Genomic DNA, 19,085 nt, shown 5'->3' on the forward strand with positions numbered 1-19,085 from the left:
ATATTGAACTTTTTTGCAATATTCTAATTTTCTGAGACACTGAATTTTGTGTTTTTATTGCTCTCATTTATTGAGATGCACTTGTACATTAGCTATCATTTTTTTTTTTACCATCCTCTGAATTCCAAAACCAAATAAAGAAATAATGGAAACAGTGGTGGGTTAAAACTCCTACATGAACATGGAATTTTATAATGATGCTTTAATCAGATGAGCTTGTAAGTGTAGAGTGGCACATGCGCTGCCATGTTTCTAGTGAAGCTGTGGCTTATTTAATGATAGAGTATCTTACTGCAAGGAATCATTATTTGTTTAGCATCTTTATTAAAAGTTGTACATAGGTAGACAGAATTTTACACGTGGAGGTAAAGACTGGGTTTCATGTCTGACTGGAGACTTCACTTCCTCTAATCTCCATCATCACCGTCGTCCAGCAGGAACTCCCCGATCTCCTCTCTCATTTGAGACCTAGAACACAACAAAACAGGTTAAACACTATGGGACTATGGGACTTCATCAAAGTTACTGGTCTAATAGTCCATGAAATATGGTTTACTTCACCCATCTGGTACAAAAGACCAATAACTGACCACTGAGCTGACATGGTTTTCCTTTATGGAGCTTCTGCTTATCTGATAGTTCAGTGGCTTTGCACCAGACTTTTAGTAAAGTAGACGCAGTAGTTCTATTTGGCCTTAGTAACAGAAAGTTTCCTCAATAATGAACAAACTATACTGCACCTCCTCTGCCTCCTCTGAGCATCTGACAGGATGTAGAGAGGAAGATGATCCAGTGATGACTGGAGACCAGGATAGGCCAAGAAAACAACAAAAAACAGATTTAGATTGTAAATTAAAAGGTTAACAGCATGCTCTTGTTATCATGACACCCAGTTTGTTCAGGGTTTACTCACCATGTCTTTGACGGTCAGCCGACAGCTGTAACACAAAAGGCTCTTCAGAATGGGGGTCTCTTTTACTCTAAAAGATCAAAACGCAGAAAACTGAATCACAAAGACAGAATAATGTTTAGGACAGACCGTAAAGTCCTGGAACCCTTTCGCAACCCACATTTATCATCGTCTCCTAAACACTTCCACTATCCAAAACCACTCTACCGAACACCTCCTTTCAGCTCCGAGCTGCTGCTCCGGTTAAATATGGAACACTGAAAAAGGACTGAAACAGCTGCTAATGTCTCAAACTCCCTGAGCCAGGACTACATACTCCTGCTCACTATGCTCTAATATTCAACGGTGTAGGGTCCTACATCACATCTACAGGTGAGATGAATAATTAAACTCCATTTCATCTGAGAGTCCCCTACTACCTTTAATCTCCTAAGACCTGCATGCACATATAAAACAGTAGTAATTTCAAGTATCATAATTTCTTTTAACGAAGAAATGTTGTCAAGTTCTGATAAAACTGGCGCTTTAGCAGCATCCACGCTAATCTCTTCCTCCATAACTGCACCAGCTCTTGCTGCTGCTTGTTTACGTCATGACTCTGCCGCGCCTGAAAGTACTGCCCCTTGTCGCTGATTGGTCCTGTCACTTTCTAACCGGGCCCAAACGGTTCAGATGGGAGCTCTGCAAGATGGATTCGCCAGTGAAAAACAAAGAAACGGGTGTATCCATCTGCTTTGCAAGGTTAATATTTTTGAGAGTTTTATTGAAATTTATGAAGTATGTAAGAGTAATTTCATGGGAAAATATTTTGTATTGTTGGGTGACTTTCAATTTTTTTGTGTAAATTTGGGAAACGTATTTGTAAGTTGGGGACTTTTATTTGATTTTTGGGGGACAATCTGCTTAGTAATTTTAAGGTATTCTCAAGGAAACTTATGAAACTCTGTATTTTTTAATTTTAGGAATTTGAATGGGAATTGGAAATGGGATGTCCCATGGAATGGAATCTTCGTTCATTTGCTTTTGAGATATCAGGAGGAATCGCTTTCAAATATATTTGGAATTTTCTTTGAAATTTAAGGAGAATTTTTTTATGAAAATTCTGGCAACTAGAAAATTTTCAGGACTTTTCGTGGAAGTATTTTAGAATGATTCACTGTAAGTTTTTGGGGATGTTTGGGGGAATTTGAGAGACATTTTCAGGGATTTTGTGATAATTTGGGAAATGTTTTTGTAATTTGGGGGAATTTTATTTGATTTTTTTTGGAAAGCATATGACTTAGATTTTTAGGTATTGCCACTGAGACTTGGGAAATTAATTTTTTTTATAATTTGGGCAATTTGATTGGGAATTTGGAGATGGGGTGTCCTTTGAATGAAATGAATTCTAAGGAAATTTCACAACATTTGTCTGGATGTTTGGGGGAATTTGTTATTTTCTTGGAATATCTGTACATTTTGGGGAATTTGCTTTAGATTTTTTTAATTTTCAGGAATTTATATGGAGTTTCTGAGGATATCTTTTTAAAATGTAGGCTTCATGATTGAGTTTCACTGAAAGGTTTGAGGAATATTCGTAGACATTTTAAAGTACTTTTTTGGGGAAATTTTAAAAATATTTTAAAGAAAATCTGTGTTGAAATTGAACATTATTTTTTTATTAAAATGAATTCCTGTTCAAAGGCTAGGCTGAGCTTTTGAACTTCCTACACTTCCCTAATAAATGTGAGAAACTAAAAACGCATTCCAAACAAAAGCTCAGGTCTCTGAGATTAAGTTAAAGCTAAAGACTACACTCTCTGATGAACAGCTGAGTCAAACTAAAGCAAACTCGTCAGACTGACTTCATTTGATGCAGGGCCTCTGGAAAATACCTGCATTTTATACCTGGGAGTTTGTTATCAGCTGGTGTCCTACAGGTGGGAAATGTGATGCAGTAATAGAGTCTGATGGTTTAGACTGAGCATGTTACTGAACCTGGAGGTCTTTAGGCCAAGTGAATTTTGAGTCTGATGACAGCAGTAAGTCAGTAACAGCAATATTTTAATACTGAAATACAGTTAAAGACCTACGTAAATAAGGACAGAGCCTGGGCTCTACTTTATAGTAAAATAAGCCGGCACAAATTCACAACGTGGGTAAAACCTAAAGATGGGTTTGGAATTTGCATACAGACATGAATGTGCATAGTGAGTGTCCATTAAATGTCATAAACTGAACTCTTACTTGGCAGAAGAACAGCAGCCAACACCACTCGCTGCTCTCCCACAATCCTCTCCTCCTCCAGAAGAAGAAGAACAGCACTGTCCACTGGGAGGATTTAATTCAGGCTTTACCTGAGCTTTAAAGGAAACAGGAGATAATTTTATTAACACCTGGAAAGTGACTGCACAATTCAGTTGTAAGTCTGGTGTACTGCCTCAGATTCAAGGTATTTCAAAGACCCAGATACAGATTTACATAAGTACTGCGTGTTTGAGTAATCTTTATTTATCACTGAACATTTAACAAACCAAACAGCATTAAAGGATTTCAGTCTTGTCTCTTTCAGTGTCCTGATGACAGTTGTTTGTATATTTTAATTTTCTTACAGTATTTTCTAATGGTTTCAACACATTTCCAGAAATTGTGGCCAATTTTTTCAAAACTCTTAAGTTTGAAAACAAACCCTTAAACACTCTGTCAGAAATAAACGGCCCTCCAAATCATGTTCTCTACTCAAAACTAATTCCTTCAAAAAACACAGACAGCCATTATGATTTTATATCTGATAAATAAAAGCTGCTGTGATAGTTTGAAGCTCTACCACCAGAAGAGTTCATGGATGTTTTACCTTCATGTTTTATGAATTTCATATGAAAATCCATTTAACACATAGGGGACAGTGGACCATACTGTACAGGGCTGGCTCCGGTCATTTTTCAACATATTTTTTTTAAATACAAAAGTTTTTAAAAATCAATTATCTGGGGGTGTTGTGATTTTGGAGGTCCAATATCTAATACAGTAAGTTAAACTAAAAAAAAAATCATTAAGTTGAGGTAGTGCAGAAGAAAAAAATGATACCAAACATGAGCATGGTCTGTATTTTCTGAGTGGTTTATATTGTGAAAATAAAAGTATTGACAAAATGGCAAAACAGCCGTGGACCTCTAAGGGTTAAACATGCTCAAGGTTTCTGCTTCAGTGCTGAGTTTATGCTTGAGGAATGCTGGGTACATAAAGAGCATGGTCTAGATCAGCTATCTTTATTAAATTACTAGGGATGGCATTGGTCATGAATTGGTGCTATAAAATAAAGATTGGTAGGCAGTATTACATGTACTTTTTCCACTTTGTTATGCTACAGCCAGATGCTACCGTCAACAAAAATATTCCCATTAATCTACACTCTGTACCCAATCATGACAGTGAAAAGGTACTTTTAGATTTTTTGCAAATCTGAAACTGAAATATCACACTGACATAGGTATTCAGATTGTTCACAAAACACTAAATTTATCTCAGGTTACTTCCATTTTTCTGATCTTTGCTAAGTAGTTTCTATATCTTGATTGGAGCCACCTGTGGTAAATTAAACTGATTGGGCATGATTTAAAAAGGCACACACCTCTCTATAGAAGGCCTCACAGCTACAATGCAAATCAGAGCAAAAACCGAGCCATGAGGTCGAAGGAGCTGCAGAGACGGGATTGTTGACAGGCACAGATCTGGGGAAGGCTACAAAAGATTCTGCTGCACTGAAGGATCCCAAGAGCAGAGTGGCCTCCATCATTCTCGAATAGAAGAAGTTTAGACCAACCAGGACTCTGGTCACCCAGCCAAACTGAGCCATCAGTGGGGAAGGGCCTTAGAGTAAGAGCGGATAATCAGTCTGACTGAGCTCCAGAGATCTTGAGTGGTGATGTGACAAAGTTCAAGAAGAACAACCATCACTGCAGTCCTCCACTGATCTGAGCTTATGGCAGGGTGGGTAGACAGAAGCCCACTTGGCATTCATCTGGAGTTTTTTGCATACTCCAAGTGGGGTCTCATGCACATCTCAGCAACGATCAATAGAAATGGGAAGCACCTGAGCTAAATTCAAGTGTTGTTGTAAAGGATCTGAATACTCATGTCAGTTTTTTTATTTTTTATACATTTCCAAAAAAATTCAGTTTTCACTTGATCCATTGAATTATGTTCCGAGTTTAAAAGTTAGAACGGTAACATCCTGAATGAAAACAAGTAACTGGGTAAACAAAATAATCCAAGTCAAAATGATCATACTGTGGTCAAATAATGACTATAACAAATTCTTGAGGCATTACTGGAGGCAAAATTATGAACTGATTGAGACTGTACGGAACCTGGGTTCTGTCTTTGGATCTCAGTGTTGGTGTTTCCTGAAGATTTAATCTGGGAGAGCTGCTCGGAGATCAGCGTCATATTAAAGGCTGAAGCATCGTCTGAAAAAAGGAGATTAAAATATCCATTAAACATTTCAATACATGGGTCTTAGAGAGGTGTAAATCATTTACCCGTGCAAGCAAGTGATAGGGAAGTTCTGCACTTTTAGGATTTTTCAAGTCCTGATAAAAGATTATTTTTATTTGTGGTTACATGTACATTTGGACATGTATGTCACAGTATCTTTAGCTTTATCTCTTCAGTTTCTGTGCCTTCCGACAAAAAGACAGAAGAGAGACAAGTCAAAGCTGAGGTGAACATCCTTCCTCCAAAATGCTTCTAAAATGTCACTGATTATCTTAACTGTTGAATAAAACACTTACCAACAGCAGTATCTAGAGCGCACATGCAGAGCAAACATCTGTCACAGTGGTCAGTGGTGGACGAGCTCTTACATGCTGTCTGCAGCTTCTCACCTGTCCTATAAGACACATGGCAGGGTTTGATTCTTTACAAAGGCTTCCAAATCTGGTAAAGCTCGCATATTATGCAAAAATCCCTTTTTCAGGCTTTTTTTTTTTTTAATATGTGCTCCTGGCCTGTCCACAATCTCCCCAAGAATAAGAAGGTCCCAAATGTGTGTGGAAACAAACCGTTCTCAGATTTTCCCCTCATGATGAAAAATGCCCAAATAGTCACCCATAATTTATCAGCTCTTTGAAAAGAATCTCAGAGCTCAAACTCAGCATATTTTAACATTTTAACATTTTAAGTCAAAGACTTCAGAACAGGTGGAACTCATAAATAAAAAATATATAAATATATTATATATTTATTATATATTAAACATAAACTTGCTTAGACTGGCTGTTAAAAGATACAGGAAGACCTCCTGAAGGCTCAGGCAGAGGATGCTCAGAAGAGAGCAGGGAAAGATGATGGGTCTGGATAATCCCTCGACAACTAATGATAACTGAATTGATAAAGCTTTTTCAGGTGTGATATGAAAAAAAGAAGAAAATTCTGCATGTGCACTATCTGCAACCCTTGGGACTAAGCCCCCTGTCTTTCAACCCTAGTGACGCCCGTGGGCTGGAGGCATTATGTTTTCAAGTTGTCTGTCTGTTAGGGCCATTTTATTACACAAACTCTAACTCAAGGATGCACTGGTTTAACTTTAGAGATCATAGGTCAAAGGCAAGGTGATCAGGGTCAAATTTGTCCGCGAATGTTCAATCCAACAAAAAATACATTTTGGAGTTAAAAGGCAAAAAAACACAAGCCCCTTTTAACCCTTTCACTACTCTTGTACTGTCCAACCATGTGAAGACCTGAACAGAAATATAACAGTACCGGTTTTTATGATTACCTAAAATAGAAACACAGATTTCACTGTATCCGCTGTTTATTAATGTTTACAAAGAAAAGCACATGTTTACATTTTTAATGTAAATCCTAACAGAAAAAAGCCAGAAAAAATGAAAATGTGAAGGAGTCAGAGGTTTAAATCCTTCTGTTTGATCAGTAGATGAAGCTACCTTCTACTGCCCTTTTGCCTGCTACTAAAACATTTCCTTTCAATGCATTCTCAACCTGCACACATCCCAAAAAGAGCGCATCTCTCTGCTGTTGCTCAGATTCCCTCTGTATCCTAACCTCCTACTGTAATGCTAACATGTTATGTGGCTTTCTTGTTTCCATTAAGGTGCATAATGTGTTGATACTGCCATCTTGTGGCACCTGTATGTCATCAGAATACAGTTTGGTTTTAAAACAAAAAAAAACAAGTTCACTTGAAATAGTAAACTGACTCTTCAAGTAAACACCAACTCAGGTTGTGTATAACGCTCACCAGGACCATATTCAGTCTTGTTTTGTATCTTAAGCATGTATTTGTGACTAGTCTCTATTTATTTGTTTTAAACTTAACCTGAAACAGTTCATGAGAGTGATTTCTACTTTCTACTGACCTATAGATGATGCTGACAGTAGAGGGGAAGTCTGCCTGCAGTTTAGTGATGAAGCCCTCGGTCAGACGCTGGATGCTGGCCTTTTCCGGTGTCTATGGAGCAGATACAAACACAAGCTGAAAGCAAATTCACACAATAATGGGGGCATATTTTGTTTGTTCAAGAATGTCGAAAGGCTCAAATGAATCTGCAGTAAAATACACCATTTATCATTGTTAAAATCATAAAAAAGCTTTTTACTCAAGCACATTAGGTTACTTTAATAAATCATTTTCTGGACCAGAGTTTCAGAGAATCAGAACGAGTGGAAGCAGCTGACAGGTCGGCATCCTGTCTAACATAGCAGACAGGATCCTGACGCATGTAAGCATGCAATGCTGCAGGAAAATACTGGACTACAGTGGAAAAAACACACTCAGAAATCAGTTTTATAAAAACAAGCTCGTGAAGAGCTGCAGGGATGTTCTTTTTCTGTAATCAAACAATCAAATTCATAAAGCACACTTAAAAGAGCAACAGATGACCAAAGAACTGCACATGAAAACCAGAATAATTTCAAAAAGCAGTAAAGACAAATAACAGAAGAACAAAACACACAGAGAAGTCACACACACAATTGCAATCCAATCTAGAGCAGCACCCTGGTGCATGTTTCTGGTATATTGCAAACGCGGGTATGCGGGAAGAGTGTGGTGTAAGTAAACCTGTGAACAGCCAATCAGCATAGGCACATATACTTCCTTTGACTTACCTTAGTCTCCAGGCTTGGAACGAAAACAGACGGGACTTTGAACATGTGGTTGTAGAAAGCTATTTCTTTAGCTGAGTAGTCCCTCATTGGCCTCACTAATATGATGTCTCCATATCTGGAGTCTGAGAAACCCTGTAGACACATACACACACAGAGGTCAGAAAAATTAATTCTTTGCACGTCTGGAACCAACAAAAAACAGGCAGGGAATAGCAGTCTGGATCTGCTTTCATTAACACTGTGTTGTTGTTGTTGTTCCCTCAGTATAAAGCCTTCCCCTCACATACCCTCTTAGACTCACCGTGTCCTGAGCCAGCTGTGCTCCTCTGCCCAGTGACACACTAGTGAGCAGCTTCACAGCCAGTCTAGTGCAGCTGTCTCCCAGCATCACTTTACTGTAGCCTTCAGTCCGAGCCGTGTGCACAAGCAGATGATGCCTTCAAGAAGAACACACAGGAGTCAGGCTTTATTGTTAAGAGGTAAAGACCATACGCTTTTATTCCAGTAAGGATCTTACTTATTATCAACCAAACTACCCATCCTTGTATGGCGCCAATTCATAACCAGTGATATCTAAAGACACTTTACAACAAAAAGCATGTCTACACCAGAGTTGGAAAGAGTGAAAGAATATTTATTGAAGTAAACATTCACTTACTTCAGTTAAAATTTACTTAAGCAGAATGAAATTATAGCACTACACATCTACTCAAGTAAAATTATTTAATTTGAAGTTTACCCAAAGTCCTGAGTAGTTACTTTTAAAACTTAATGGGGTTGCACAGTAAAGTGTTATCTTTCCATAACCCAGGGGTGTCAAACTCAATCACAGCAGGGGCCGGATTCTGGATTCAGGACTAACCTGAGGGCCTAACAGGGTCCCCTTTTTAACCATAAACTGTCAACCTCATTTTACCAGTAAAAAAATAAAAAAAATAAAAACTTAGTACTGATGAGAAATAATTCTGACATTTAAAAAGTTAAAAATAAAAGTTTAAAGCCTCACAATCTGGGAAAAGTAAATTTATTAGTTAAAAAAAACATGAAATTGAAATAGAAAAATAATATTTTTAATGGCAAATATATTAGAAAGAAGTCAAAATCATGAGTTTAAAAGGTCAAATATGAAAATAAATTTGTAATCATGAAATGAAAAGTCAAAATATGATCCAAATTTTAAATTGTGAGTCTAAAAGGTCAAACTATGGGATTATAAAGTCAAAGACTGGAGTTGAAAATATGAGATAAAATACAAAATAATTGGTTAAAAGGTCAAAATATCACTTAAAAATCTGTCAAAATTATGAGTTGAAATGGTCAAAGTATGAAATTAAAAGTCAAAATCTTAAGTTTGAGTCCTAATTGTGAGATGCTGTATTGAAAATATGAAATTAAAACACAAATGTATTTCTTTTCCCACATTCCTGACTTCTTATCTAAATATTTTTACTCCTTACTTTTTCAGATTTGTAAATTAACAAGGATACCGTAAATCATGGACTGAGAGGACTGAGATTTGAAGACCGATGAGCAGAGACACATGACAGCAGGCTTCCCAGAACTCTTTTACTCAACAACACGCCCCCTTATTGGGTATCACTCTCTGATTGGACACTGCTACATGATGGACCTCCATGCAACTTCACAGCACCAGCAGAGATAAATAATGGAGGAGAAACTGAGTTTATAATAGATGATAAACCGACCCTTCAAACAACAGAATCACGAGGAGTTAAAAGAGTCAATAACTGATGGGCTAGGATTAAAAAGTGTTTGGAATAAGTATTTATAATGAAATATTGAAAATAGATTTAATTAAATAAATATGAAAGAGTGAATCAGTATGGAGTTTTATACTTGATTTTTACCTGATTCATCTTCAATCAAATCAAAAGAAATCAAAAGATTCAGAGATAATTTTTACATTTAGAAGTCAGTTATTTCTGTTTATTAGATTATGAGGAGGAAACAACAAATTTTAAGGACACAAATTTTAAATCCATCGTGGGGTCGTTAAAGTTTTTATCAGTCTGATCGTCAGTGAGCGTCAGGTTTGATCATCAGCCTTCACATTGAATAATAAGGCTAATAAATAATTTCATAATAAAGCATCTGCTGCCAAAAATAATCTGCAGGTTTCTCTTATTTTTCAGGTGTTTGTGATCCCACACTGAGACCAAACACTGTTAATGTGGAGCTTTGATTAGAATAAATACAGTTCAAATTTAAGCCAACAATTTCAACTGATTGATTATCAGCTGATTGATGATCAGCCTGCAGCATCATCATAAACTGAGGTTGCTTCATATGACGCTGCAGAAGAAAGGATGTCCCATGGACCATTAAACATGGGTCTTTTGGCTTCAGACCTCTGCTTGGATTCCTTCAGTCTCTCCATGATTCTCTAGTGGGACGGACTAAGACTTCAGGAAAAGACTCACGCCATACAGAAAGAAAAGTGAGACGCAGCCACTGTGTTCTTCTGTGCCGTTTCTCAAGCTGAGTTAAGGCTATATTGTGTTTTTTTGGTCATTTTATTGATCAAGCAATTGAACTTTTGTTGAATTAGGTTCATTTTGAAATAATAATAAATGCATATCAGTCCCAAACATCAGTTGTCTGTGTCATGTACTGCTAATAATCAATATTGTACTGGCCCTAAAAAAAAACAATATCAGTCGATATCAATATCTGATATGGTTGTTTAGGTATAGTCACTTCTTTGTAATAACATGAAATGCAACATCTGTTTTTTTTGCATGTCATTCATTCAGTCATTGGGATCATTCATTCACTATCTGCTACACACAGTTGGATACTTTTGTGAATACAGTCTCTGGTTTAACTAGAAAACAGAGGCACCATCGAGACAGATGGGAGTCTAGTTCTGTAGACTAGTGACACTGGGAGCAGGCGCTCTTCTGCCTTACCTCAGTGTGTTCAGCAGGTCTTCTTTAGCTGTTAGAGTTGAAGCAGAGCCAATCAGCTGCTGCAGTAGCTGTGTGCGGGACCCTTCAACCTCAGGCAGAGAGGTTTCCTTCTGTTCTGCTGTTGACAAACAGTTACTGCTGTCGCTCTGAATGAAGTGACCCACGGCTGCTTTGTATGTGCTGGCCGGTCGCTCCAAAGCTGGGGGGCCTGTAGCCAAGACTGAACTGGGAAGATCTAGAACCTGAAAAGGTAGGTGGATAAACTCAGAATATTTGATCTGCTGGTGTGATTCATGTAGATTGAGTCATCTTATCAGTTGGTCACAACAGACTAACTGATAACTTAGTGGATCTGATGCTAAACATTCAGCGGCTGCTGTTTTCCACACTGACCTGCTCCAAAGGCACGATGTGAAAAGGGAGACAGGTTGCTTTGAAAACAGTATGAAGCTCTGCCACAGTCCTCTGTCTCTCCTCTATAGACTGGCCTAGAGCGCCCCCCTCTGCCAAAACAAACACAACCAGTAGGAAAGGTTTTGATGAGATCCATGGGGAAATAATTAAACCCAATTAAAAAGGGACATTTTTAATATCATTACCATCGATGTAGACAATGCCAGGTAAGAATCTCAGCTTGTTGTGAGCATTTTTACTCAAACCCTGGAATGAAGAAAAGGTCATGAGTGCCTTAAAACTACAACAACATTTCACTGTAGCTACAGCTTTAACTATAATCTTACATTTTTATGAAAATACAGTGGAGATTTAAGGTGCACTTCTTCATCTATCATTAAATTCTAAAGACAGATGCAGGTTTTTGGTGTCTTTTATATGTAACAGAAAACAAGCCATATGATTTTTTTGTTGGCTACAATTTAAAAATATTATCCTGTTATCTACATCAGTGGTTCTCAACCTAGACGTCGAGACCCCCTTTGGGGTCACGAGACACTGAAAGGGGGTCTCCAGATGCCCTAAAAAACCTAAGACTATTTTTTAAATTACACTGTTGCCACTTTACACCAATTTTGTCATAATTTTTTAACCCCTTTATCATTTTGTCCCCACCAATTTTAACAGTTTTTTTTTGCCATTTAACACCTATTTTTATCTATTTTAAACTCTTTCCACTGCTTTTTTCTGCCTGTTTTGCCACTTCTAAACCAATTCTTGCCCCTTAAGCTTAACGCTGCCTCTGTTGACCCATTACTACCACTATTAAACCCTCTTTACACCCAATTTTTCACATTTTAACCACATTTCACCATTTGATATGTCCAATTTGGGAGTTTAACCAGTTTCTGCAAATATCTGCCTATTTTTTTCTTTCTCAGTTAACCCTTTTTTGCCAACTAATATCAATTTTCCATCCAATTTCACCAAATTTCCACCAAATTTTGCCAATTTAAAGCCACTTCAGCCAAATTTTAACTCCCTTTTACCACTATCTATGCCCATTTTTGCCACTTTAACCCATTTGACATTTTTATCTAATTGTTGCCCCTTCTAACCCATTTCTGCTACTTTCAAAATCCAATTTCACCATATTTTCCGACATTTCTTTGCCATGATTAACCCATTTTAGCAATTTTTAAACCATTTTCATTCTTTTTTTCAAAAAAGGATTAACATTTTTAAGAAGGCTTTTTACTACACACATGAATAAATAAAGATATTTCTTTCCTTGAAAAGAGAGATTATTATTCAGGTTTAATATAAAATATGGATATCACAGCTTAACTTTACAATAGACCATGGTTTTGCTGACCTCCATGGGCCCCCAGTTTGGCTGGGCGCCAGAAAACTCTCCCATTTATCCCCCTTTATGGACCGCCTTGTTTGCACATGACTAATCTTGAATATTCATGGTCATGTTCAACCACCTTCAGGTACAGTGGGGGTCCCTGGCCTCTTGCATCTTTATTTTGGGGGCCGTGGGTTGAAAAGGCTGAGAGCCACTGATCTACATAACAATAAATAAATACATAAACCCAGACATGTAATTTCTGTGTATTCTTTAAGTCGTGCACTCTCTCTGTAGATGACTAAAAATAGACAAATAGACTGTGAGACAAAGAGACTGACCTCTTCAACTTGTCTGAGCATTGAGCAGGAAGAGGGACCTCCAGAAACAGCCAGGAGAACCTACAACCAGACAACAGACTCACAAATATGGCACTACTGTGAATACAGAAAAAAATTACTTTAATTCAAGAGTGCTGTGGTGAGAAAAGTCAGACCTTTTTTGTAATACAAACACAACACACAGCTTACTTTCTCTCCAGGGAAAATGATCCTGTTCTTTCCTAGCATGGCTCTGAACTTATGGACGAAGTATTCCTTAAAACATCCCCTAAAACAAGAAAGAAGTAAGTAAAGTAAAGGAAGTGTAAAAAGTAAGTCTTTTAAATGAATGAAAACAACGTAGTAGATCTTTTCCCATGCACCTTCAACTGAAAACACTCGTATTACAACATCAAATATAACATATCAGACAACTGAAAGGTGCCAACTAGACAAAACTATAAAGAAAGACTGCAAAAAGCCCCAAAACTCTTTTTATTTACCTTAACTAAAGTACAACACCCCTACAGCAGACCCAGATTCACTGCACACAAAGTGAAATTGTGCCTTTTTGGTGTAAAATGTAGTCTAACCAACCACTTCATTAGTCATAGCGGTTCAACTGCTTGTTAACACAGATATTTAAACAGCCAATCACAGGGTGGAAACCAGTTATTTGAGCATACCTGTGATAATGTGCCTAAGTCATTTTTTGGCCAAATTGTGATATCTGCTTAACTTTACTCTAACACTTCTGATTCATTGTGCCTTATTGCCTTTATCCTCAGCCAATCAGAGTGCTTGTCCATCCATCCATCTTCTTCTGCTTATCGAGGGTCAGGTTGCGGTGGCAGCAGGTGAAGCAAGTCAACCCTGACATCCCTCTCCCCGCAACACTTTCCAGTTCCTCCTGAGGGACTCCAAGTTGCTCCTAGGCCAGATGGGATAGATAATCCCTCCAGCAAGTTCTGGGTCTGCCTCGGGTCTCCTCCCAGATAGGACATTCCCGGATCTTCACAGGAAGGCACCAAGGAGGCATCCCGACCAGATGCCCGAACCACCTCAACTGGCTCCTTTCGGCGTGAAGGAGCAGCGGTTCTACTATGAGATCCTTCCGGATGTCTGACGTCCTCACCCTATCTCTAAGGCTAAGCCCGGCCGCCCTCCTAATCTCATTTTGACTGCTTGTACCTGTGATCTCATTCTTCCGGTCATCACCCAGAGCTCATAGTTCATGACCACAGGTGAGGGTTGGGACATAGATCGCCCGGTAAATTCAAAGCTTTGCCTTTTGACTCACCTCCGTCTTTACCACAAGGACACGGTACAGCACCTGAAAAACTGCTGACACTTTACCAATCCACCTATCAATCTGACGGTCCATTCTACCCTCACTCGTGGACAAGACCCCGAAATACTTAAACTCCTTCACTTGGGGCAAAGACTCACTCCCCGCCCGGAGAGAGAGTGCTTGTTGAAATCCATAACCACTACATGCCTAAGTCATCTATCAATTATCATCAATTTAGTCACTTTTATTTGTTATGTAGTCCTTGCTGTGACTTTTCTATTTTAAGACACATGTTCACAGATCTGACAGAACTTAATGCTCTAGTGTAATCCTATGTGTTTGCCAAAAAATTTATTCTTTCCTTTTTTCTGAAAACCTTAAAGTATGACTTTGGGAATTATGCTATGAGGCTAACAATGTGTACGGCTTATACAGGCCAATATTATAAATATACATACTGGTTGTAAATATTGTCAGAAATGTTCATCTCTGCCAGTGCTGACATCATGCTGACATGGTTGTACATCCCCTGTAGATACCAATAAATCATGGCAGAGGGTTGCATGTCTTACCTGCAGTATGTATCTCCAGCTCTGATGGCCACAGATGCAGTCGTCTCTTTGCATTTGACACATTTTTTGGAAACACTTAGACAAGAAAAACAAAAGACATCTTAAAAAGAGCTCAGCAGAGAATTATTTTAAGGTATATTTGCAGATGCATCTTGAAAATTAGAATATCACAGAACGGTTCATTGTTTCACAATTCAGTTTCTTTTATAAAGTCTAGGCTCTGGATCACTGAAATGAAATGAAAGTAAATAAAACATTTCATTGGGAAATCAAGGTTCCAGAGTCTGAAGGAAGAATTGAGAGGAAGAGAATTAAATGAAGTCCAGTGTTTTCAGTTTTACAGTCAGTGATGGTTTAGGGTGCCCTGTGATCTGCTGCTGTTGGTCAGCTATAACTTTATTAAGTCTACAGTGTTCCCCATACACTGACAAAACTTGGGTGGACTGTACATGAGCCACCCCGATTTATCTTCCGCCATTTTTGTTTCTTTAAAAAGATAAGCAGTAAATTTTTGATTTTCATGAGCTGTAAACTGTAATCAACACGGTTAAAAACATTATAATGTTTTAACATTGTGCATGATGAATGTAGAACATATGTTGGTTTGTTTTTTAAAGAAATATCTGGGGGAAATAAGAGCTTTTTCATAATATTTTAATGTTTGAGATGCATTAGTAGGTACTGGATGGTTGTTTATTAAGGATCACTGGTAAAATCCCTCAGTTTTGGTGGGAGTATGCATGGAAATTCCAAATGAGATGCTTCATGACACCTATTCAAGAAGTAAAATTTCAACAGTCAGTGACTTCATCTTTCTGGAGAGAGTGTGGAGAAAACCATGCAAACTACAGCCACATTTCCTGGTTCTGACAATATACTGGACACTTATTTGTAATGAAATTAGGAATATTTTAAAAATTGACTCGATAATTAACCAAGAGTTTATTCTCTTAAGCAGATAACCTGACGGGACAATGAATTCTGATGGTAAATACCTCATTAGTATAATGAGAGTATCTGTGCATAAACGTAAAACCAAAAACTGGCTTCAGAAAGTCAGTCCAAGGGTAGCTAAATGGAGAGAACTGATGGAACAAATTAAAGAAAACATAGTAATGTCAATCATTCTTACAGCGAACAGAGTAATATGTAACACTGGTAAAACATAAGTCAACAACCAAAAAAGGGGAGCACTTTGTCCCTCATTTTTTTCCCTAATTGTTCCACTTTTTGTTTTACTGTATATGTGGTTTATTTATTGTCAATGTATTATTATTTTTTATTATCTTTATTGTATTCATGTCAATGTATTTTCATCTGTTAGCTTGGTCCTGTTGCTTTTTGATCTGCTGTATATATAAGTTGTGTTTCACAGTGGTGACTCGCATTCTGAAAAAATAAAGCTATAAAAAAAATAAAAATAATAAAATCCCACAGTGAACTGTTCTTTGGGAGCTGAATCCAGCTCAGACTGTAGTCTCTACTAACAGTCACATCAGGATTTGTGGTCACGTTTGCCTCTTCTGCAGCATCATACCCCAGAATTATGTCTATTATTTTGTGTCTGGGTAATGACTATGAGGGTGATGACTATTAACTATGACAGGTGTAAAAAGGCACTGTGTAACTTACCTGGGCACGGCCACGCGCTCCAGCTGATCACGGAAGTCTTCATCCACCTGGCACATTCTTCCTCTACTTTGTCGATAATTACAGTTTAAAAGGCCTGAAAAAGAACTTAAAGGGTGTCAATATCTATTCCTTAACCTCCTATCAAACACTGACGATTCTTTTTCATAAATGCAGGTAAAACTTTCTTATTTCAGGACACTTTCTATTAAAAAGAATACATAAAGGATCGCGTTTCTATAAAACGCCACTGGTTATTTGTTTCACTATAACGTCACAAAAATATAAACTTTATTTTACTTGTTTCAGGATCAACCGATGGCCAGTCTCGTGTCTGGTGCAATCACAGCCACAGTTCTAAACACAGGCGCAGTTTGATGACGTATGAAATCAGCTGACATCTGAAGGTGGTTGACAAACTAAAAAAATGCGCCACCGCCATCTAGCGGTGGGAAGTTGAAGTCAAAATGCAGAGTCTGATATTCAAATGCATAATAGGCTTGGTAATTAGAAGTCAAAGAGAAAAACAACGTTCACATTGTAAAATTAAGTTATTGTATTAATGAATATTTTCTCCTATTTTCTGACCCTCTCAGGAAATTAGGAAATCTCTCTTAAAGGTGGAAAGACTTCAAGACAATTGAGTTCCAGTTTCAGTCACAATTTTATCATCCAACAATGACATGACAAGTTCATTTTGTCCATAGGTTTTGTCATTTGATAAATGTTTCAGTGTTTTAAAGCAATATTTAATAATATATAATGTAATTATTTGTTTCTTAACCCTTTGAAGCCTGAAAACACAAATTATAGCCAGAAAATTCTCATTTTTTGGAACTGAAATGTTTATTTCACTTTCTAATGAAATCCAAAAAAATCTAAATTTCCATAAAATTTAACATAAATTTCATTTTTTTTATCTCATTTGATACATTAGGTGTTTTTGGTAACTGATAATCCAGTTGAGGGCATTTTTATTATTTATCAGATTGTAGTCAGATGGTTTTTTTTTCATCATTTATGATTATTTTGATTAGATAATCTTATCTAACCTTAACCTTAACCTAATATTTATTTTAGGTTATTTTTATCATATATTATTTTTATATGCTTATTTTCTTACTCATTGTTTTCAATCATTGCTTGTTTTCAAACGTTTGTTAAAATCATGTGATGCACATGCAGTTAAACCACTGTGTTATGGAGTATAATGATTGTGATCTAATTTCTGATCAAAATAATTCTGATTATGATTTTTGCTGATTATGATGTTCCATTTATTCCAAGTTTGTTATACTAACTAAATGTTACTCTTTGTACCTTTAATGTGCAGTCATATGTACAGGTAATATTAATCTCAGCCACGTTGTTTTGGTAAACATAAGCCTTTATAACCAAGTCAAATACAACACCTGTTTTTGGATTTAATGTTGAATCTATGATTCACAATATTATATAAATCATATATTTATAGAAAATACAGTTTATTTATTAAAATTAAGAACATAGTTTATTTTACAAATGTATAAAAAAAAAGCTTTTTTTCCCCCTAAGAAATACAAAAACGTTTCGGTTCCATTTTGGATTTTTTATATTTTACCAACCAAATCCATTCAAAAACAGTCCAGATATATTTATGGCTTAATATATTTGTGTCATATTCACTATAAATTTGGTAAAATAACGGCCATAAACAATGACTTGGTTTTGCTGTTCTTCAAATGAGAAGGTAAAAATAGATATCAAAGTTCACACAGATATCAACATTTTATTTCCCAAAGCTTTAATGCTGCTATAACATGACCAAGTTTACTTTTTGCTCATTTTTTAAGTGTGTTTACCTCTTAAACTTTTAAACTGTCAGGCCATAGGATGGTGCAGGAGAAAGGGTTAAATTTTGTGTTAAGGCGGCCCACCTCTGGTTGGGGCCCCAGGTAATTGCCTACCTTTGTCTAATAGTAAAATCCACCTCTGCTGGCCATCTTTGTTTAACAATTTTGTCCTCATATTTCTTTTAATCCACAAAATCATCCCCTCAGTCTGTGACTATCAGTACTTTTGGCATCATTCCTTCAGTTTGAATGCGATAACATTTACTGGCAGGCTACTGCTTTAACTATAAATCATTATTGTAGTTGTTGAAGTGAACATAGTTACTTACTTTTATGAGTTTCTGTTCAGTAGAAAATGCTGTTAGAATATGGTTGTAGATGTCTTTTTTTTCTCCTTAGAATGGTTGTAATATTTCATGGTGTGGAGATATCTGTTCACACACTCACAATCTGCTGTCAAAAGTAAATAACATAATAATAGTCTTTGAACCACATTTAATAAATAAAATTTATTTAACTATACTTAAGAGTGCACTTAATAAAACATTTTTATGATAAGAATGTTTCCAAAATGCGTTTTTGTGAATTTTATTTACTTGTAAGTAATGAGGACAAAACACAGAATTAGAAGATGAAACGTTAAAAGAGTTTAAAGCCATGACAGCACCAAAAGTATTGATTCTGACTATTCCAATATGTCCCTGCAGGACCTCTGGCCTCAACAGTAAGGTCCATGACCCTCATAGA

General features: G+C 36.9%; 1 protein-coding gene across 2 annotated transcripts; it reads right to left on the bottom strand.

The window, feature by feature from the left end:
- Nucleotides 1-301: 301 nt before the first annotated feature.
- On the bottom strand, nt 302-16,883 carry ctu2 (cytosolic thiouridylase subunit 2 homolog (S. pombe)). Of its 2 annotated transcripts, none has more exons than XM_041788899.1 (17): nt 16,807-16,883; nt 16,510-16,603; nt 14,878-14,952; nt 13,225-13,303; nt 13,036-13,095; nt 11,550-11,610; nt 11,344-11,453; nt 10,951-11,192; nt 8,322-8,457; nt 8,021-8,152; nt 7,270-7,361; nt 5,683-5,780; nt 5,260-5,358; nt 3,137-3,251; nt 914-980; nt 741-799; nt 302-468 (listed from the first exon to the last, which is right to left on the bottom strand). In XM_041788899.1, the coding sequence occupies exons 2-17, from the start codon at nt 16,563-16,565 to the stop codon at nt 408-410; spliced, it is 1,542 nt and encodes a 513-aa protein (XP_041644833.1). In that variant the 5' UTR covers nt 16,566-16,603; nt 16,807-16,883; the 3' UTR covers nt 302-407. The 2 variants fall into 2 exon arrangements, with proteins under 2 accessions (XP_041644833.1, XP_041644834.1); XM_041788900.1 differs by having other exon boundaries at nt 16,510-16,614; nt 16,807-16,879.
- Nucleotides 16,884-19,085: the final 2,202 nt, after the last annotated feature.

This window comes from Cheilinus undulatus, linkage group 6 (genome assembly GCF_018320785.1).
Source record: "Cheilinus undulatus linkage group 6, ASM1832078v1, whole genome shotgun sequence".
Taxonomy (NCBI): domain Eukaryota; kingdom Metazoa; phylum Chordata; class Actinopteri; order Labriformes; family Labridae; genus Cheilinus; species Cheilinus undulatus.